Source organism: Palaemon carinicauda, chromosome 2 (assembly GCF_036898095.1).
Source record: "Palaemon carinicauda isolate YSFRI2023 chromosome 2, ASM3689809v2, whole genome shotgun sequence".
NCBI classification, from domain to species: Eukaryota; Metazoa; Arthropoda; class Malacostraca; order Decapoda; family Palaemonidae; genus Palaemon; species Palaemon carinicauda.
This window is the reverse complement of record NC_090726.1, coordinates 203,452,306-203,470,991: the sequence shown is the minus strand read 5'-3', so window position 1 is coordinate 203,470,991 and position 18,686 is coordinate 203,452,306. Positions and strand designations below refer to the sequence as shown.

Sequence of the window (18,686 nt, the reverse complement as noted above, 5' to 3'; positions counted from 1 at the left end):
GCGGGAATGCGTACGCGTCCAGGTGAGACCAGTCCAGCAGAAAAGCATCTATGTGGGCCGCCTCCGGATCTGGGACTGGAGAGCAATAGGTCAGGAGCCTTTTGGTCAACGAGGTCGCAAAGAGGTCTATGGTGGGTTGACCCCAAGTCATCCAAAGACTATTGCACACGTCCTTGTGGAGGGTCCATTCTGTGGGGATCACCTGACCTCTCCGACTGAGACAGTCCGCCAAGACGTTCAATTCCCCCTGGATGAATCTTGTCAACAGTGAGATGCCTCGATCTTTTGACCAGATGAGGAGGTCCCTTGCGATGACGAACAGTGTGTGGGAGTGAGTGCCTCCTTGCTTGGAGATGTACGCCAAGGCTGTGGTGTTGTCCGAATTCACTTCTACCACTTTGTTTCGTAGAAGACACTCGAAACTCGTCAAGGCCAAGTGAACAGTCAACAGCTCCTTGCAGTTGATGTGCAGGCTCCTCTGATCCGACGTCCAAAGACCCGAACATTCCAGACCGTCCAGAGTCGCTCCCCAACCCAAATCCGACGCGTCTGAGAATAACACGTGGTTTGGGTTCTTGACCGCCAGGGACAGACCCTCTCGAAGACTTATGTTGCTGTCCCACCAGTTCAGGCACGTTTTTACTGGCTCGGAGATCGGGATTGAAACAGCTTCCAAAGTCTTGCCCTTGTTCCAATGGGAGTCTAGATGGAACTGGAGAGTGCGAAGGTGAAGTCTCCCTAGTGAGATAAATTGTTCCAGGGATGACAGAGTCCCTAGGAGGCTCATCCAACTTCTCACTGAGCAACGGTCTTTTCTCAGCATGAGGCGGACTTTGAGCAAGGCTTGATCTATCCTGGTGGCAGACGGAAAAGCCCGAAAAGCTAGACTGCGAATCTCCATCCCCAAATAGAGAATCGTCTGGGAGGGATTCAGTTGAGACTTTTCTAAGTTCACTAACAGTCCCAACTCCTTTGCAAGATCCAACGTCCATTGAAGGTCCTGCAGACAGCGATGACGGGACGACGCTCTGAGTAGCCAGTCGTCCAGGTACAGGGAGGCTCGAATTTCCGATAAATCAAGAAATTTTGCCACGTTCCTCATGAGCCTCGTAAACACAAGAGGAGCAGGGCTGAGGCCGAAGCACAGTGCTCGGAACTGGTACACCACATTCTTGTATACAAACCTTAGATACGGTTGAGAATCCGGGTGTATAGGAATGTGGAAGTACGCATCCTGCAGGTCGAGAGAGACCATCCAGTCTCCCTCTCTGACCGCTGCTAGGACGGACTTCGTGGTCTCCATCGTAAATTTTGTTTTTACAACAAAAACGTTGAACGCACTGACATCCAGCACTGGCCTCCAACCTCCTGTATGCTTTGGGACTAGGAAGAGACGGTTGTAAAATCCCGGTGATTGAAGGTCCGAGACTTTCACCACAGCTCCCTTCTCTAGCAACTGAGACACCTGCTGATGTAGAGCTTGTCTCCTTGACTCCTCTCGATACCTGGGAGAGAGGTCTAAAGGAACTGTTACTAGAGGAGGTCTGCGTACAAAAGGTATTTTGTACCCCTCCTTGAGCAACAACACAGACTCTCGGTCTGCACCCCTCTTCTCCCAGGCCTGCCAGAAGTTGTTCAGTCTGGCCCCTACCGCTGTCTGAGGATGTGGGCAGTCAGACTCTGCCACGGGAGGACTTGGATCCTCTCCTTTTGCCTCTTTTACTGTCGGCACGAGCGCTTCCCCTACTGGGGGCTCTGCCACGAAAGGGCGGGATAAACCTCGTCGCTGGGGTATCGATCTTGGGTCTTACGACATAAGACGATGAAGGAGCAGCCTTGCGAGCCGACGTAGCCATCAGGTCGTGGGTATCCTTCTGCACCAGAGAAGCCGCAATATCCTTGATCAACTGCTGAGGAAACAAGGCAGATGACAACGGGGCAAAGAGAAGTTACTCCTGCCGAAAGGAACGAGCAAAGAGTCTCCCTCTTCTTCAGGACTCCTGCCATAAAGGTAGCGGCGAGCTCATTAGAGCCATCACGGATGGCTTTGTCCATGCAGGACATAATAAGCACGGAAACATCACGGTCGGCCGACGAGTTCTTCCTGCTTAAGGCTCCTAGCGACCAATCTAAGAAGTTAAAAACTTCGAAGGCCCTGTAAACCCCTTTGAGGAGATGGTCAAGGTCCGAGGAGGACCAGTAAACTTTAGAGCGTCTCATGGCCAGGCGACGGGGAGAGTCTACGAAGCTTGAGAAGTCTCCCTGGGCAGAGGCAGGAACTCCCAAGCCGAGAACTTCTCCCGTGTCATACCAGACGCTCGCTCTAGAAGCCAGTTTAAAAGGAGGGAAAGCAAAGGCTGTCTTCCCCAAACTCCTCCTGGTGATCAACCAGTCGCCTAGCAAACGTAAAGCTCTCTTAGAAGAGCGAGAGAGCACTAGCTTAGTAAACGAAGGCTTCGAAGTAGCTAGGCCTAGCGTAAACTCTGACGGAGGCGAACGAGGAGCAGCAGTTACAAAATGGTCCGGAAAAAGATCCTTAAAAATCAGCATGATTTTCTTAAAAGTCCATAGAGGGCTGAGCAGCTTTAGGCTCCTCTCCGTCTGACAAAGTCCCCAAAGGAATATCAGTAGGAGGGGGATCAGCAACTTCCTCATCTGAAGGAACCTCGTCCGACAATTGCCGAGTCTCATGAAAAGGAGAGACCTGCCGCGGCGGCAATGCTTGACAAGCAATGTCAACAAGCAAAGGAGCAGCAGTAGCAGTAGAGGAAGCGACGTCACGCCGCTGCTGAAAAGACTGAAATCCTTGTGACTGACCAACAACAACAACTGAAGTTGATTGACGCTCGACGTCACGTCGGAACTGCCTTGACTGCATAGACTGAGCAGGCAAAACAACCTCCGACTGCGCTGATTGACGCTCAACGTCACGTCGAGGCAACGGAGCCGGTCGGCGAACGTCAGGTCGGGGCTGCGGCGGCAGCGGCTGAACGTCAACACGAGACTGCGGCAGCGGCTGAACGTCAACACGAGACTGCGGCAGCGGCTGAAAGTCAACACGAGACTGCAGCGAGGAAGGATCCATGTCACATGACTGACGTGAAAAACTACTGACATCACGTTTCAAAGTACAAGAAACGTCAGCACTAACGTCAAACGGACGAGTAAATACTCGTTTGGGCGGCTGACGGCCAGAGTCTCGTTCAGCGTAACGGCGACTCGAAATCGAAGGATCATCGTGAACCTGCTCAACGTCATACTCCTCCATAAGGGAGGCAAGCTTAGTCTGCATGTCCCGCAGGACAACCCATTTAGGATCAACGGGAGTCGGAACGGGCCGAGACGACGGTAACGTCTGTGTTGGCAAAACATTGCCTTTACCGCGACCCTCGGACCCCGTGTTACGCTTGCGTTTAATAGGCGAACAGTCTTCCGACGACTGCAAAGGGTCAGAGCTGTCCCAATGGCTACAGCCAGGACGCTGGACCTGTCCTGAAGGGACTGACTTTCGCTTCAAGGGTCTAGAAACCTTGCGCCAAGGTTTCTTTTGCGAAAAGTCTTCGGATGACGAGGAGAACACAGTCTCACCCGTCTTATGGTAAGGGCGATCTTGACGAGAAACGTCCGATACCAAAGAGGGAACGTCTGTACGTTGGTTAAAGCCTCTCGTCCCCTTAAGTCCTACGACATTACTTCTCCCTGGTGCAGGGGAGCCTGAAAGAGGTCTCAGACTAGGGGAGCGACAAGCACTAACAGACGAACCCTCGGTCGCAACACTAAATACACTTTGCGCACTTATCACTTTATCACTACGATTTTCTGATTTACCACTCTGACACTTCAATAACTTCACATCTGACATGAGTTGGTTACGGTCCGATGCTAAGGACTCAACTTTTTCGCCTAAAGCTTGAATCGCAAGAAACATATCCCGCATGGTCGGTTCATGAGTGCTAGTAGGGGGTTCAGGAACAACTACTACAGGGGAAGGAATAGGTTCAGGGGCATGGGAGGAGGAAAATTCCAACGACCTAGAGGAGCTTCTCCTCACCCTATCTCTCTCCAGCTTACGAGTATATTTATCATATTCAAGCCAGTCGAATTCCGACAAGACCACGCACTCATCACACCGATCTCCTAATTGGCAGGATTTACCCCGGCAATTAGAACAAACGGTATGTGGGTCGAGAGAGGCCTTGGGAAGACGTTTGTTACACTCCCTCGCATTACACTTGCGAAATTTAGGTCCAGGGATAGGTGAAGGGTCAGCCATATTGAACAATCAGAGAAAATCCAAAACAAATCCAAAGTCATCAACAATAAACACTAGCCAAAAAAGGGTTTCAAGAGTTTTAATTGAAGAAAAAACACCCGTCACAGCGAAAGCTCAAAAACAACCAAAATAAAGTACAGTAGGGTCCCGAATTACACGTGTTCTAATTACGCGATCGATAGTTTTTAAAAATTAAATTTCCTGTATCTGCGAGGAGCATTCTAAATCCGCGAGTCAAGCACCGCGAAGCGTAGGAAATCTATTGTTTTCTTAATTGTATTGGGGGGGGTGATGGTTCCCCGATGTCTGAGAAGGGGGGGGGGAGAATGTGAGAGAAAGATTTCTGTTCAAACATTTTAAGACTAGTTTTGGATTAAAAAATGTTAAGGTTTGCCCATCTGTTGTGTGAACTTGTCGCTAGGCTAGCCTAACTGTCCAACACCTATAAGTATAATATCCCATATTTGTACTAATTAATTTTTACTTTGTTTAGTACGTTCCATCGCCGATCATAACGAACTCGCTAACCAATTTTAACATCTGTCTATAGGTTAACTTTTGTGGCAAAAGATATCTTACCAGGTACTATGTAATAATAATGTTATAATTAATGTTGTTTTATTTATCCATAGAAAATCAAAATAAATTAAATATGAGCAATTTTGTTTCGTGCTTTTTTTTCCTAAAAAAACGCCTCCTTAAAAGGAAAACGTTTTTTTTTACGTTTCATCGTCGATCATAAACGCATTTACTCCTGAAAGTGATATTGAAGAGCTTTTACTAAAGATGTTATTATAAATAAAGATTATAAATAGGTGGTAAAATATCTATAATTAAAGTGTAGCAGCATCAAGAAATGTTGGGGTTCGCCCTTTACATAAGAATGTACTGTACATTGGATTAGACAGAACGTAGAAAAAATCAATTAGGGAAAAATCGGTATTCGATATCCTCTTCATCAGCATCGTCAATCGGGCTTTTTATTTTTTTTAATCTCAGTCGCTAACTAGTTATCGCACTGTCAAGATCTGCACACATTCCGATAATTCACATTTGAAGGTTTTCTGGGAGAGGATGGATAGAGAAAATACCGAACTATATAAAATGTTTTTTTAACCTGTTAAGCGCCACCCACGTGATAAACCGTTCACCACGATCTACTCGGTACCGCCTTCAACTGTATATTTCGTTCATGACTTTAATTGCCTTTTACAAGCCGTCAGTCTCGTGATATTACGTTTACTCGTATAGTAAGTATAGGATCACCACTTGGCAACACTCTCAGCATATGGGGACTGTGAATAGAAACTTATATGATGTCTGGCAACTATTTTTCTGAAGGTAGCTTGATGTTACAAAACTGGTTTCCTATCAGTGCGCTCGGGCGTTCATGCATAAGTGGTTATTTGTTGTTCCTTTTGTAATGAACGGTCTAAAGAGGAAGGTTATTTCTTTAGATGAAATAAATGATATTCTTGTTGAGTAATTTTATAATGATAACCTGTTTGATAATGAGAGCACAAGTTCTGAATCCTCCAGTGATGAGTATATTGAAGAAACAAAGTTTTCTTCGATGCCGAAAGCGAAAATGACTTCTCATTACCGAATGACTGGACAACGAAATTTCACAAAACTATAAAGGGAAAGGAAACGCCGAGAGAGAGAGAGAGAGAGAGAGAGAGAGAGAGAGAGAGAGAGAGAGAGAGAGAGAGAGAATAAAGTGGATAAATAATGTACAAATGTATGACGAACATATTTGAAAACTATACAGGAAACGATATGAAGAGAGAGAGAGAGAGAGAGAGAGAGAGAGAGAGAGAGAGAGAGAGAGAGAGAGAGAGAGAGAGAGAGAGAGAGAGAGAGAGAGAGAGAGAGACATCCCTTTCCTTTTGTTGCTTATCCAGGCGTAAGATTCACGATTGAAGATAAAAAGAACCCATTAGAATATTCAGTATTATGTAGCCATTTGAAATGAAATAATAGTAGTATTAATTGTTTTTTTTACTCAACCATTTAATTGATATCCCTACTTTTAACTATAATTACGAATTATAAGCATAAAGAAATGATATCAACTTTGAAAAATTATCATTAGTGAAATGACCGCTCAGGGCAAAAAAAGCGTGACGGTACGTTAGCGGCAACCTGGTCCAGGGGGGACGCTTAGATGTTTTCTGGCAGAAAATTACGGTAGATTATCGTACAGCAGCCTAGTGCACACTTGCGCCTAGTGGCTGTGTTTACGTGTGGGAGTGTCATCATGGATATACAGTACTATACTGTAATTTTTAACTATTGCTAGATACTGTATCAAACCTTGAAAACCCTTTTTTGTTTTTTGTATCTATAGGATATAATTCTACATTATTCGGAAAATACTGAAAACAGTAAGCTATGCATAGTACAGTAGTAAATACTACAGTCATAGAAAATTATCAAAACTTTAACAACTTTTTATTGTTCTATTTATCCATAAAAGAAATTTTGTACAGTATTTTATAAAAAAAAATCTATAAGAAGGATTTCTTACAGTATTGTTAAGATAAAAGCTACAGTATATATATATATATATATATATATATATATATATATATATATATATATATATATATATATATATATATATATATATATATATATATATATATATATATATATATATATATATATATATATATATATATATATATATATATATATATATATATATATATTATATATATATATATATATATATATATATATATATATATATATATATATATATATATATATATATATATATATATGTGTGTTTTATATATATAATACATACATACATACAGACATACATACACACACACAGTGTATATACAGTATATATATAGCTAGAAAGCTAGAAATGGAGTGAAAAAAAATTGACGGGTAGGTTGCTGTTTGCCGCCATGATGTGTTTCGAAATACACGAATTTCCAATTACACGAGGCCTTTCATCGACCAAATTCTCGCATAATTCGGGACCCTACTGTACTTCACCAAAAAGGACGAAAACTCAAGGTCATCAGCGAGCGGAATCAACTTGTCGATAAGACCGACAGAGAAGAACTGGAGATGTTGACAAGTATATGCGGTATCTGGCCGATAGTCGGCGCTGGTGGTCACACCCGCAACCTTCATGGCGATCGCTCGCGAGTTTTTGGTTTCTGTCGAGCCGTCCGAGACGTCAGCTATTATATATTCACCGGCTAAGTTTAATATTTAAAAACAGGATGTTTCTTGTCCCACTGAATGTCGAGCCGGTTGAGCGATGGTGAAATTCTGAAGGAAGAAACCTTTACGGGACACAATGGTGTAACGACCATAACTGACTTTTACATCGAGTCCCTGCTGACTGTGTTTGCTCAAAACAGTTCTTCTGCCTTGATGAACCTTGTAAATGTCTTAAATAGGTTATCAACTTCCCATAAGAGATCTTTAGGCTTCTTTTTCTTCCTCAAAGGGAACACCAGCCACTGAACAGGAGGCCACGATTTATGCAGTTTCTTTATCAACAGCTCATGCGTTGCCAAAGATAATGCAGAGCAGTTTTTTACTTCCTTTTCTTCCTCAAAGTGAATGCCAGCCATTAAACAAGAGGTCAAAATCTCCACTCGGCAAATGGGATGACTGCAAACAATCAGTCATCCACCCCATAACGGCACACAGGGAAAGAGGTACGGCCACCATTATAGCCATGAGTCGCTTTCTGTACACCAACCACTTTTGTCCTGGCATTTACAAACATCCTGCTTCACCTCCATGATGACAGACATAGCCAACACAAACATTCAAATTGTAATGAGAAAAAAGTAATAACATCGTCTTATTAAGGCACAAAAAGTAAATCTAAACCAGTTCCAGCCGAAGACAAAAATTAAGTGTTTGACATGAGAGTTGGAGGGGCTACTTTCACAATTTCACTAACTGTCATTAACTACCTTGCTAACGAATTCAACAGTTTTTCAAGCTCCGCTGAAAACACTCCATACTATAAAGAACAAAATGTTTACTTACGCATACAAATAAAAAATTTTCTTTCTCTGAAGGAACTTTATTATATAAAAATACCAGAGATCTTTTAAAAAACATTACTCTGAAGGGATAGGGTCTCTGTTCTTTGCAGTCTCTTTCCACATAGCTATTAAATTCATTCAGCATTACCTTGTACCAACTGGAATTAATCTAGTGATATCATTATACAAAAGCAGCTCATAATAAAAATTACATGTGAATGTATTTCATGTTTATACTGTATACTGTTATAAACGCTTAACCCAAAATCTGATTCTAATTCTAGATCATTGTATGCTTGTTAAACTTTTGATGGGTTTATGCCTTGCTATCTGCATTCTTCTACAGTACAGTAATAACACTTTACATAGGTTGAACATACGTCAATTCCGAGTTTATGTTGTTCTTCCTTAAGCAATAAATGCAAAAATAAAACCCAATTTACGTTGTTTTACCAGAACTTACATTGGATTTTATGTCGCACAATAATGAAGTGTTGTACTGTACAAACTATACTTGACATGGAAGCTTATTAATGTAGGTTCCTGGTGTTTAAAAAATGATTGCAAATTGTATGTTTTTCATGTTCAATACATGTATAGGACATATATAATAAGGTCCTCAACGTGCAAACATTTAAAGGCTACTCATGAATGGCAGAGACAAGGGACAGTGACATTGCCCTAGAGACTGACCATATATTTACATATGATCAGCACCCGAGCTCCCTCTCCACCCAAGCTAGGACTAAGGAGGGCCAGGTAACAGCTGATGATGACTTTAGCTCACAAGGATGGTGAGATTACAGCGACCAAAGAAACTAACGAGGTTGATCGGGACTAGAACCCCAGTCTGGCATTAACCGGTCAAGGATGTTACCACATCGGCCACCACAAATCCAACTGAAATGATTTCATATTTTTAAAACGAAAAATATCTCTACTTACCGTTGGTTTTAGCTAACTCCAAAGCAGTTTTACTATCAGAGAGGCTCGTCCCAGTAATAATCATTTTGGCAAGTCCTGCATCCCATGCTCTTTTCAAAACTTGATCCAGATCAGCTTCATGCTTCTTGCTACCGTGGTATATCCCTTGGTACATTTCATCGGTAAGATTAGCACCAATGTCTGTAAAATTAAAACACTTAACAATACTTGATTCAGAATTCTTTTACAACTAAATTTCTCTACATGATTATTGTAATTATGGTAACTTATCCTGTCGAGGCCCTTGGGTTTATAGCCCCCAGCTTTTCCAACTTAACTAGTAATAACATTAATTATGATAATGTATGATAATCACTAATAAAATCCTAAAAAATACTTTTGGATATAAGCAACTTGTTTTCGGCTTAAAGCAAAATTAATTATCAAGTGACAAAAAACAAATTACTTCATGTCCAAAGTTAAAACACTGAACAGTGGTAAACAATACCGTACTAAAAAAAATCAAATTTAAATGAAAACAATAAAAGCAATAATTTGAGAAAAAAAAAGTATAATTCACCAACAGCTTTGTGATATCTCATCTCCTACCTAATATATATAATATTGATTTGGTCACACAAATCATATTTAAGAAAAAAAGTTTCATTGCTTTATACAAAAAAAGAGCAATACTGTAATTAAGTGTTAATACTTATCACTTAAGTAATCTGATAATTTAAATTAATAACACTGCATTCACACTTTACAGAAATAAATTGGCTAATTTACTGTGTAATTTTTGTGACTAAATCAGTATTACCTACATTGAAAAGATTTAGATGTCTTCAATTCTTCAATGTGTTTATTAATCATAATCTGGAAACTTATGGTTCAACTGTAACTAAAATGCATGCAATAACATCATTTATTCTCAAAAGAAATTACTAAGAGCACATATTTCCCTTACCAATCTTTGAAATTTATACACCAACAGCCACAACACAGAACACATAATGGCTTATAAAATAAAAACTCTTGATTTTTCTTAACCCTTTTACCCCCAGACTTTTTGGAAATTTCCAACCCTTAACCCCCAAGGGGTTACTTTTTTCCCAGCACATTTTGGTGTATATTTCTTTTAAATTGCTCTAACAGCCTTAATTTTTGTCATAGAGAGGTCAAGTTGGTCTCATTCTCTTGGAAAATGTCTGAATTTTCTCAAAAAATTATCAAAAATATGAAAAAAATAATTTTTATAGCATTTTTTTGCAAGGACGTACCGGTACGTCCATGGGGGTAAAGGGATGGCTTATGTGAAATGTACCAGTACGTCCTTTGGGGGTAGAAGGGTTAAAACATCTATCAATATGAGATGGAGGCAGCCCACTTCTTTCCTTATAGGCATAGGAAAGAGCAGCATTGGAGGTGGTTTACAACATTCTTGAGGTCATAATAGGAAAGTAGAGCAAACCTGTAACAACATTCTTGAGGTCATAATAGGAAAGTAGAGCAAACCTGTAACAACATTCTTGAGGTCATAATAGGAAAGTAGAGCAAACCTGTAACAACATTCTTGAGGTCATAATAGGAAAGTAGAGCAAACCTGTAACAACATTCTTGAGGTCATAATAGGAAAGTAGAGCAAAACCGTGAATGGTAGATTCAATTCGTGCCAATTAATGACACTTCTTTCTAGAGACAAGGTGCTATTCACCTTGTACCTAGTAGAGCTTAAATTACAGAACTATTAGGAAGATCAGTGGTACAAGGCTTTGAAAAAGGAAAGCAAGCAATTACCGAGGTGGCAAATGATTTGCTACAACAATGATGTCCTCTGGTTCAGCTCCTGAAGATAGGGAGGACGATGGAGCAAGATCGTCAACATCAACCTAGAGTAAATTTCTACAAAAATGTCCCTTAGATTGAGATGGCAGAGTCAATGAGGTTTTCTACTGAGAAGAGGGACTTCTGGACATCCTTAAACCTGCATGATGTGTACTTCCACATCCTAATAAACCAATTATCAAGAAAGTACACTACTGTACCTGCAATTACTCTGGAAAGATATGACCTTACAAATCATTATCTTATATACCAGTTTGGCATTAGTTTATGTTTTTTTTTATTGCACTTTAACACTATTAGTAACCTACAATAAGTACATCAGTCTAGCATAAGGCTGTGGCAATATCAGGACAACTATTCTAACCAAGTCCCCAAAAGAACGAAAGGAAGCTGAATTGTTCATACAATCTTTGCTAACAGTTGGGCCTTCAAAAGCAAACTATTGTTCTCTAGTCTGAGTAGTGTCATAGCCTCTATACCATGGTCTTCCACAAGAGGTTTAAAGGCCGCCCATGAATGGCAGAGACAAGGGACAGAGACATTGCCCAAGCAAGTAGGACAATATCCTAGAGACTGGCCATATATACATATGATCAGTGCCCAAGCCCTCTCCACACAAGCTAGGGCCAGGGAGGGCTAGGCAAAGGCAGCTGATGACTATGATGGTGGCCCTAGAGGCTCCCCCAAACTCCCAATCATTAGCTAACAGGGATGGTGAGGTTACACACACTAAAGAAACTATCGTGTGTGAAAGGGACTCAAACCTGAGTCCAGCGGGCGCCAGGCAGGGACGCTTTCAATTGGTCAACACAATTCTGTCTTAGTTTAGAGTTCTCTTACTTGAGGTTACACTCAAGCACACTATTCTAACTGTTTTCTTATTTCTTTTCCTCACAGAGCTATTTTCCCTGTTGGAGCCCTTTGGCTTTTAGCATCCTGCTTTTCCAACTAGGGCTGTACGTTAGCTAGTAATAATAATATTAATATGATAATAACAATATCAATTAAAGTCAGAACTTTGTTGCATCCAGTAATGCTGCATAACTAGGGATAGAAATTAACATATGGATGACAAAAACAAAATGTCTCAAACTGTTGGCAAAATTCAGAAATTTCAGAGGCCAAGTATGGGTTGAGGTCCTTATAATTGCAGCTCTCAAAGTGCTTGTCAGCTGTGGTTTTATAATACGCATATCCTATCCCAGCCTTCTCTTTCTGGACACTTTGACACAAGGCTGAGAACTCCACTTTTCAGTCTCCACAAGACAGGAACTTGGTCAAAATAAGAGATTTCATCATATCAATTTCCCAAAACCTAATGCAGTGTTCCTGGCCCTATAGCCATTTATAGAGCTTTAAAGGGCAAAGGTATCTGGAATTACGGTCAGCAACTCCACCACATTGTTGCACCTCAAGAATCAGATAGGAATTAAAAGCAATAAAATAATATCATCATACTTAAAACAAACTTAATAATGATAACAAAAAACAATATGTACACGAGTATACATGAAATGATTTATACAACTCATAGACTAGACAAAAAGTTAGATAAAATTTGTCAACATGGAGGCGTCGGCACACCATGCAAGACTTCATGCTCTCTAGAATAGCCACATCAACTGAAGGGAAGACGGTAACAATGGTTTTGAAAATGAATACCCAAGAAGAAGATAAAGAAATAGATAGGGAAAAGGCATCCATGATCTGGTTATACATTTTCCCTATTAGGCGAGCTCAGTCTTACCTAAGTTACTATACGGTACAACTACCGATGTCAATAAATTGTAGGTAGACAAATATTTTAAGAACGTTCAAAATAAAATTTGTATATGAGTAGGAACATTCTCAGATTTTATTTCATATTATTATTATCACTAGCTCAGATACAACCCTAGTTGGAAAAGCAAGATACAGTACTATAAGCCTAAGGGCTCCAACAGGGATAAATAATAATGAACAATTAAAATATCTTAAAAACAGTAACAAAATCAAAACAGATATTTAATATATACACCATAAAATGACTTATGCCAGCTCAACATGAAAACATTTACTGCAAGTTTGAACTTTTGAAGTTCAATTGATTGATTAAAAGTTTTCTGGCATCCTGACATCTAAGGTCATTGACGCCCTTTGAAGTTCAATCAATTCAACTACCCTATTAGGAAGATAATTCCACAACTTGGTCCCAGCTGGAATAAAACTTCTAGAAAACTGTGTAGTATTGAGCCTCACGATGGAAAAGACCTGACTATTAGAATTAACTGCATGCCTAGCATTACAAACAGGATGGAAATATCCAGGAAGATCTGAATGTAAAGGATGATCAGAATTATGAAAAATCTTATGCAACATGCATAATGAACTAATTGAACGACAGTCCTCTGAACTAGTTATTCTAATTAGTAGGAATATTACATACACTCTACCATGACTAACTTCAAGAAGTAAAAGCGGCTTCCAGAATATCGTAAAACGACAAATTTGAAGATAATTTGTACTTTTCCTAACCATACAAACCTTAGCTATTTACATTGGGTTTACCTTTTAGCGCAGCTGAAATGGCGAGCCATTAGAATTTAATGAGGGTGTATTACCCCCGCGCTAGTTAGCGGGGGGGGGGGGGGGGAGTGGTAGCTAGCTACCCCTCACCCCCTTACACAGGTGAATGCTCACTTTCACTTAGAGGTAGGACTTGTCTTGGGGGACAGGGCTGGTGGGCAAATATGTGTAAATAGCTAAGGTTTGTATGGCTAGGAAAAATACATATTATCTTCGAATTTGTCGTTTGTTCCGTAACCGAAATACAAACCACGCTATTTACATTGGGTGACTTACCCCTCAGGTAGGGTGGAAAGTCCACAGCCATACTGGCTTTGGCTTTACCCGGGGTCTCAGAATCCGAGTGAGTCGCACTCGAGAAAAGGAGTCCCTGCACCTCACAAGTTCCTTGCTCCGCAAGGAACTGTGTGGCCTACGTAAGCTTGTGTGTGGAGGAAGAAGTGTGACCCGTCCTAGGCAGTTGACCTGGAGTTCCAGAAGGAACTCTGGGTAAGGACATTCCCAATACCACCTCGTCAGGGTATGGGGGACGCGACAGTATTGACTCAATACTCGGAACACAAGGAAGCATGGTTTACCTGCAAAGGTTCGAGGTCAGCTATGCAGAGACCAGGATGCTGCTTCCCCGTAGAGGGGATGATGAAGAAAGAAATAAGGGCCAGACATACTTCTTTCGTTCATGCAGACTAAAACCTGATAACAATGCCCTCAACCTTCTGCAACCTGTCCAAAAAGGAGCCTGAGGTTAGACCAGCTGTTGTGTAGCCACCACAGAGCGATAGAAAACGTTTCGAGACTCCTGTGGGTCACGCCCTGCAGGAAGCGGGCTGCGAAGGTCATTAGACGCTTCCAGACTCCAGCTTGTAGCACCTGCGTCACAGAGTAGTATTACTCGAAGGCGAGGGACGTTGCGATGTATCCAACATCGTGCTGTAGGGCGACGTAACGGGGGAGGGTCTGGAGACAGGTCGAGATGAATGTCCTTGAGTCCGAGCTGAAGAGGTATACTGGTGACCCCCCTTGTCCTCCTTGTGCTCCCAAATCGGCTGCAACTGAGGACAAACTGCAGCTGTTCCCAAAGCTAACCTCTCGATTCCTTTATTGGCAAGAAAGAGAAGGTTTTGGGACATCAGATACAGAATGGAGACTCGAAATCTTGAAGGAATTGGACCGAAGGGCCGGGACCCCAACATTCTAAGTCTAGCCAACAACTCAGGAGCGAACCTGAATGTTGCCTTTCCCCCTTCCTTAGAAAGGGCGGAGTCGTACGAAACCAAGAAGATTGCTTACACACTGGCCGCGGCCAGAGTGAGCAGGAGACCCAAGACGGAATACAATCAGAGGCCTGTCGTAAAGGGTCTTGAGAAGATCTCTTAAGGGACTAAAAAGTCCGAGCCATGCTCCAAGTTGGAGGGCTCACTCCGACTAGGGCAGGGACGATCGTAGCTTCGCATGAGCGAGGAAAGATTCAGCGGGCAGGAAAAAGTTATTCCTTTAAGCCTGAAGGTCAGGGAAAGGCTGAGCGACAGGCTTCATTGCCGAGAGCGGAAAGGAGTTTCCTCCCGCCGAAAGGCAATAAGACCGTTATTGCTGGAGAAGAGGCCTCAAGGGAAGAGGTATATCTCCCACGGTACCAACCACCGAAGACTCTTCACTTCGCCTGGAAGACCCCTGCGGATGACTATCGCAGATGACGCGACCTCCGTCCCGCGACTGTAGCGGGTTGTCTCTTCTTGCGGAGGAGGCGTAGTGTCTCCAGGCATGAAGCCGAAGCGATGCCCCGGTTCGCGAAAGATGTTGCAGTGCGGTTGTTTGAGTAGTCTGTGCCGTGGGAGAAGCTCTCCCGGGAGTTCGTCAGGGGAAGGAGAGGGTCCAGAAACCGTTCTGCGCATAGTCCCAGTGGAGCTCTCCCATTGAAAGGTTGACAGACAACATGGTCTTGTTGAGACCCATTCTCCACAGACAAAAAGGAGGGAAGACGCAGGCGTCGAAGTTGTCCCACCATCACCGGAATGCATCTTGCCAGAGTCTCGGGGTCTGAGACTGGAGGGAAGAACAGCGGAAGCTTGAGGTTCCAAGCTGTCGCGATCAGGTCCCCCAGACCAGGACTTGCTGGTTACTCACGGCCAAAGATCCCCAGGTACACTCTCTCTACGAGGCTCTGCTCGGATAGTCGGAGAGAACATTCCTCTGCCTGGAATGAGAGAGCCGATGGTGGTATTGAGAGTATCTCAATCATCTCGGTATCTCTACTGCAAGATGTGAAGGTGTGAAAATGCATCCCCTGCTGATTAGAACACGCCAGAATCATGAAGTCAACGCGCACGGAGCGACTCGGCAGGAGCTGTAGGATCTGTAGAGGGGCCAGACTACGGCCCCTAAGCCTGCCTGAATGATGGAGAGGTATCCTTCAGGTCCTGACCATAGGCCTGGACCAGAACATGGCCCCCACCCTTTTCTTTGACGAGTCCGAGAACAGCATCAAGAATGTGGGGAAAGGACGAGAATATCCACTCCCATCAAGAGGTTCCATAGGTCAACACCCATTGCAGGTCTAACAGTTCCGCTGGTCCCATAGGGGCCAGGAAGTCCGGTCAATCGTTGCCTGAAACCACCGGAACTTGGACCGCCCCACATGGAACTTATCCTGAGGCGACCGTTCGGAACTATAGACGGGTCAATGAGGAAAGGAGAACTAGGAAACGTTCCAAGGTAGGGCTGAAAGCTCTGCTTGACTGAGAACAGGTACTACGACTCTCCTCAGCCTTGCCACAGTCAACTGAAGGGAAGGCTCGGAGGAGGTGGCAACAGAATCTGGCGTCCCCAGGTGGTCACCCATCCAAGTACCGACGTTGCTTACCTCGCTGGACGGACGAGAAGCGGGGTTTCCAACGTGGTAAGGCCGTTGACTCAATATCATGGCCAGATACTCCAGATGTTGAGACAGAAGAAGAGAAGGCTCCTAGCAAAATGCCATGAACCCCCACTCATGGTAAGCATCCGGAAGCTTGTCCCGGCGCTGAAGAAGGTCGAACCCGAGCCTACCGGAGTTGACCAGACCTCCAAAAAGCGAAGGAGGCGGAAGCCTGCACCTGAGCGGCCATGAGGAAAGCAGGGAGAGTTCTCAGGGGAAAAAAACCTGCGATGCCACAGCGGGATCGCCACACTGCATCATAAGCAGGAATACCTGCAGTCTAGGCTGAATTCCACGAGCTCCCTGGAAGATGGATGGAATGGAAACTGAAAGTACCCGTCCTTCCGATCCAGGGTTTAAGGAGTCCTGTCGCCTCGTTACCAGTCTGATTGATTCTGCTGTTCTACGCTGGACGAAGTTGGTTCGACAAACTTGATCAGGGCTAAGAGGTCGACTACGGAACTCCCGTCTCAGATACTTCCTTACAAGAAAGGATCGACTGAAGAAGCCGGGGGTGAAGCCGTCGATGATCCTATGGAGGACCTTCTCCTAAGGTATGGATCATTCTGCCCAAACGGGCAAACTCTTGCCGACCCTATGGCAAAGAGGTTCAGAGACACTGAATTCGCTGACAGAGACGGCAGGCGCGATATCCTTGGCTGATCACAGAGATCGTGCGGGAATGGGCATCGGGAAGCTGTCATCCGGATGAGTAACCTTAAGCATCCTCCCAGTGTGAAACCTGCAAGGGGGGGGTGTCAATCCTAGAGTTCGTGAACTCTGCCGCTCCCTTTAGGACTATGCCCCCCCCGGGGGAGCCTCCCGTGCAATCTGTTCCTGACAGGAGGAAACTGCAATTGGACACCTTGTCTCAGTTGTCGTAGCCGATAACTTAGGCCAACGTGGTTGAAAGAAAAAGGCGCTGGAGCCCTGCAGAGTCTGGAAGAAAGCGCCTTGGAGGAGTGAAAACGGAAGTCGACTTCCTCCGCACAGCCGCTGTCTAAGTCTCTGTCCATGGGCACAAACAAACACTTCTCAAGGATGGAAGGGTGTCTGAGGTTGTCGACATCCACGGATGAGACACCCGAAAGGAAGCCCTCGGTCAGCGCGTCCAGATGGTCCAACATCGAGCTTGCCCGCAAGTTAGATACTTAACGACGAAACGCCAAGGTGCCTGAGCCCGAGAGGAGGAAAGTACCCATGACCTTCCTGTAGCTTCCTTGAACCAAACCTCGGGCTGTAACCGAGGAGGGAAAGGACCTGGTAAGCCCCCTACACGAGGTGGAGAAGAGGAAGGGGTAAGCAGTCACCCCTTGGCCGATGGAGAAATCTCGAACGGAAAGCCCCCCGCCAAAAATCCTTCCAGGGAATGACGTGGAAGGGCTAACCCAGGTTCTGGAAAGAGGAGTGTTGCTCAGACCTCCCTGAAGATTCTTCCTATTCTTGCAAGTGCCATGCTCTGCGTTTACGGGGTGAGGCCGTGTTCTGGAAATACGCTCCAGAAAAACTCGCCAGGCTGGCCATGCTGCGAAAACCCCAATGGGAATCGTGGTCGCAATCGCCCTGGAGCTCGCGTGATGGTAAATCAATGATTTGCGCGTGGGCGAACGTGGAAGCGCCCATGCGCGGTCACGCAGGAACGCAAACGAAGGTGAGCGAAGGAGCGCAGAAGGAGGGCGAGCATGGAAGGAAGGGCGAGAGCTGGTGGTCGGCGAGTGATAACCCATAGGCGAGCAATAGATACTGCAAGAATAAAGCAGACGTTCGTGCGAAGAAACACTGTAGGTTCGCACGACGGATCACCGTCGGTTCGCACGACGGATCACCGTCGGTTCGCGCGACGGATCACCGTCGGTTCGCGCGACGGAACCCCGTCGGTTCGCGCGACGGATCACCGTCGGTTCGCGCGACGGAACCCCGTCGGTTCGCGCGACGGAACACCGCCCGTCCGCGCGACGGAAACCGTCCGTTCGCGCGATGGAACACCGTTGGTTCGCGCGCGGGCGAACATCGGAGAGCATGTGCGCGGTCGCGCATGAGCGTAGACGTGCAGGCACGTGGGCGTGCGGTCGCGCAGGAACGTGGGCGCGCAGGTGAGCACAGGCGGTCGGGAGACCGATGGCGCGTTGACGAG

The 18,686-nt window shown here is 44.3% G+C and overlaps 1 protein-coding gene across 5 annotated transcripts in view; it reads right to left on the bottom strand.

Moving 5' to 3' along the window:
* The window catches only part of LOC137629846 (deoxyribonuclease TATDN1-like), a 73,590-nt gene that overhangs the window by 28,196 nt on the left and 26,708 nt on the right, over positions 1 to 18,686 (bottom strand). For 3 of the 5 annotated variants that reach the window (XM_068361504.1, XM_068361505.1, XM_068361506.1), the window contains one exon: positions 9,250 to 9,429. In XM_068361504.1, the coding sequence (XP_068217605.1) occupies positions 9,250 to 9,429 (180 nt within the window). Of the gene's footprint in view, positions 1 to 9,249; positions 9,430 to 18,686 lie in introns of those variants that run through there. The other 2 variants (XM_068361502.1, XM_068361494.1) reach the window with 1 other exon arrangement.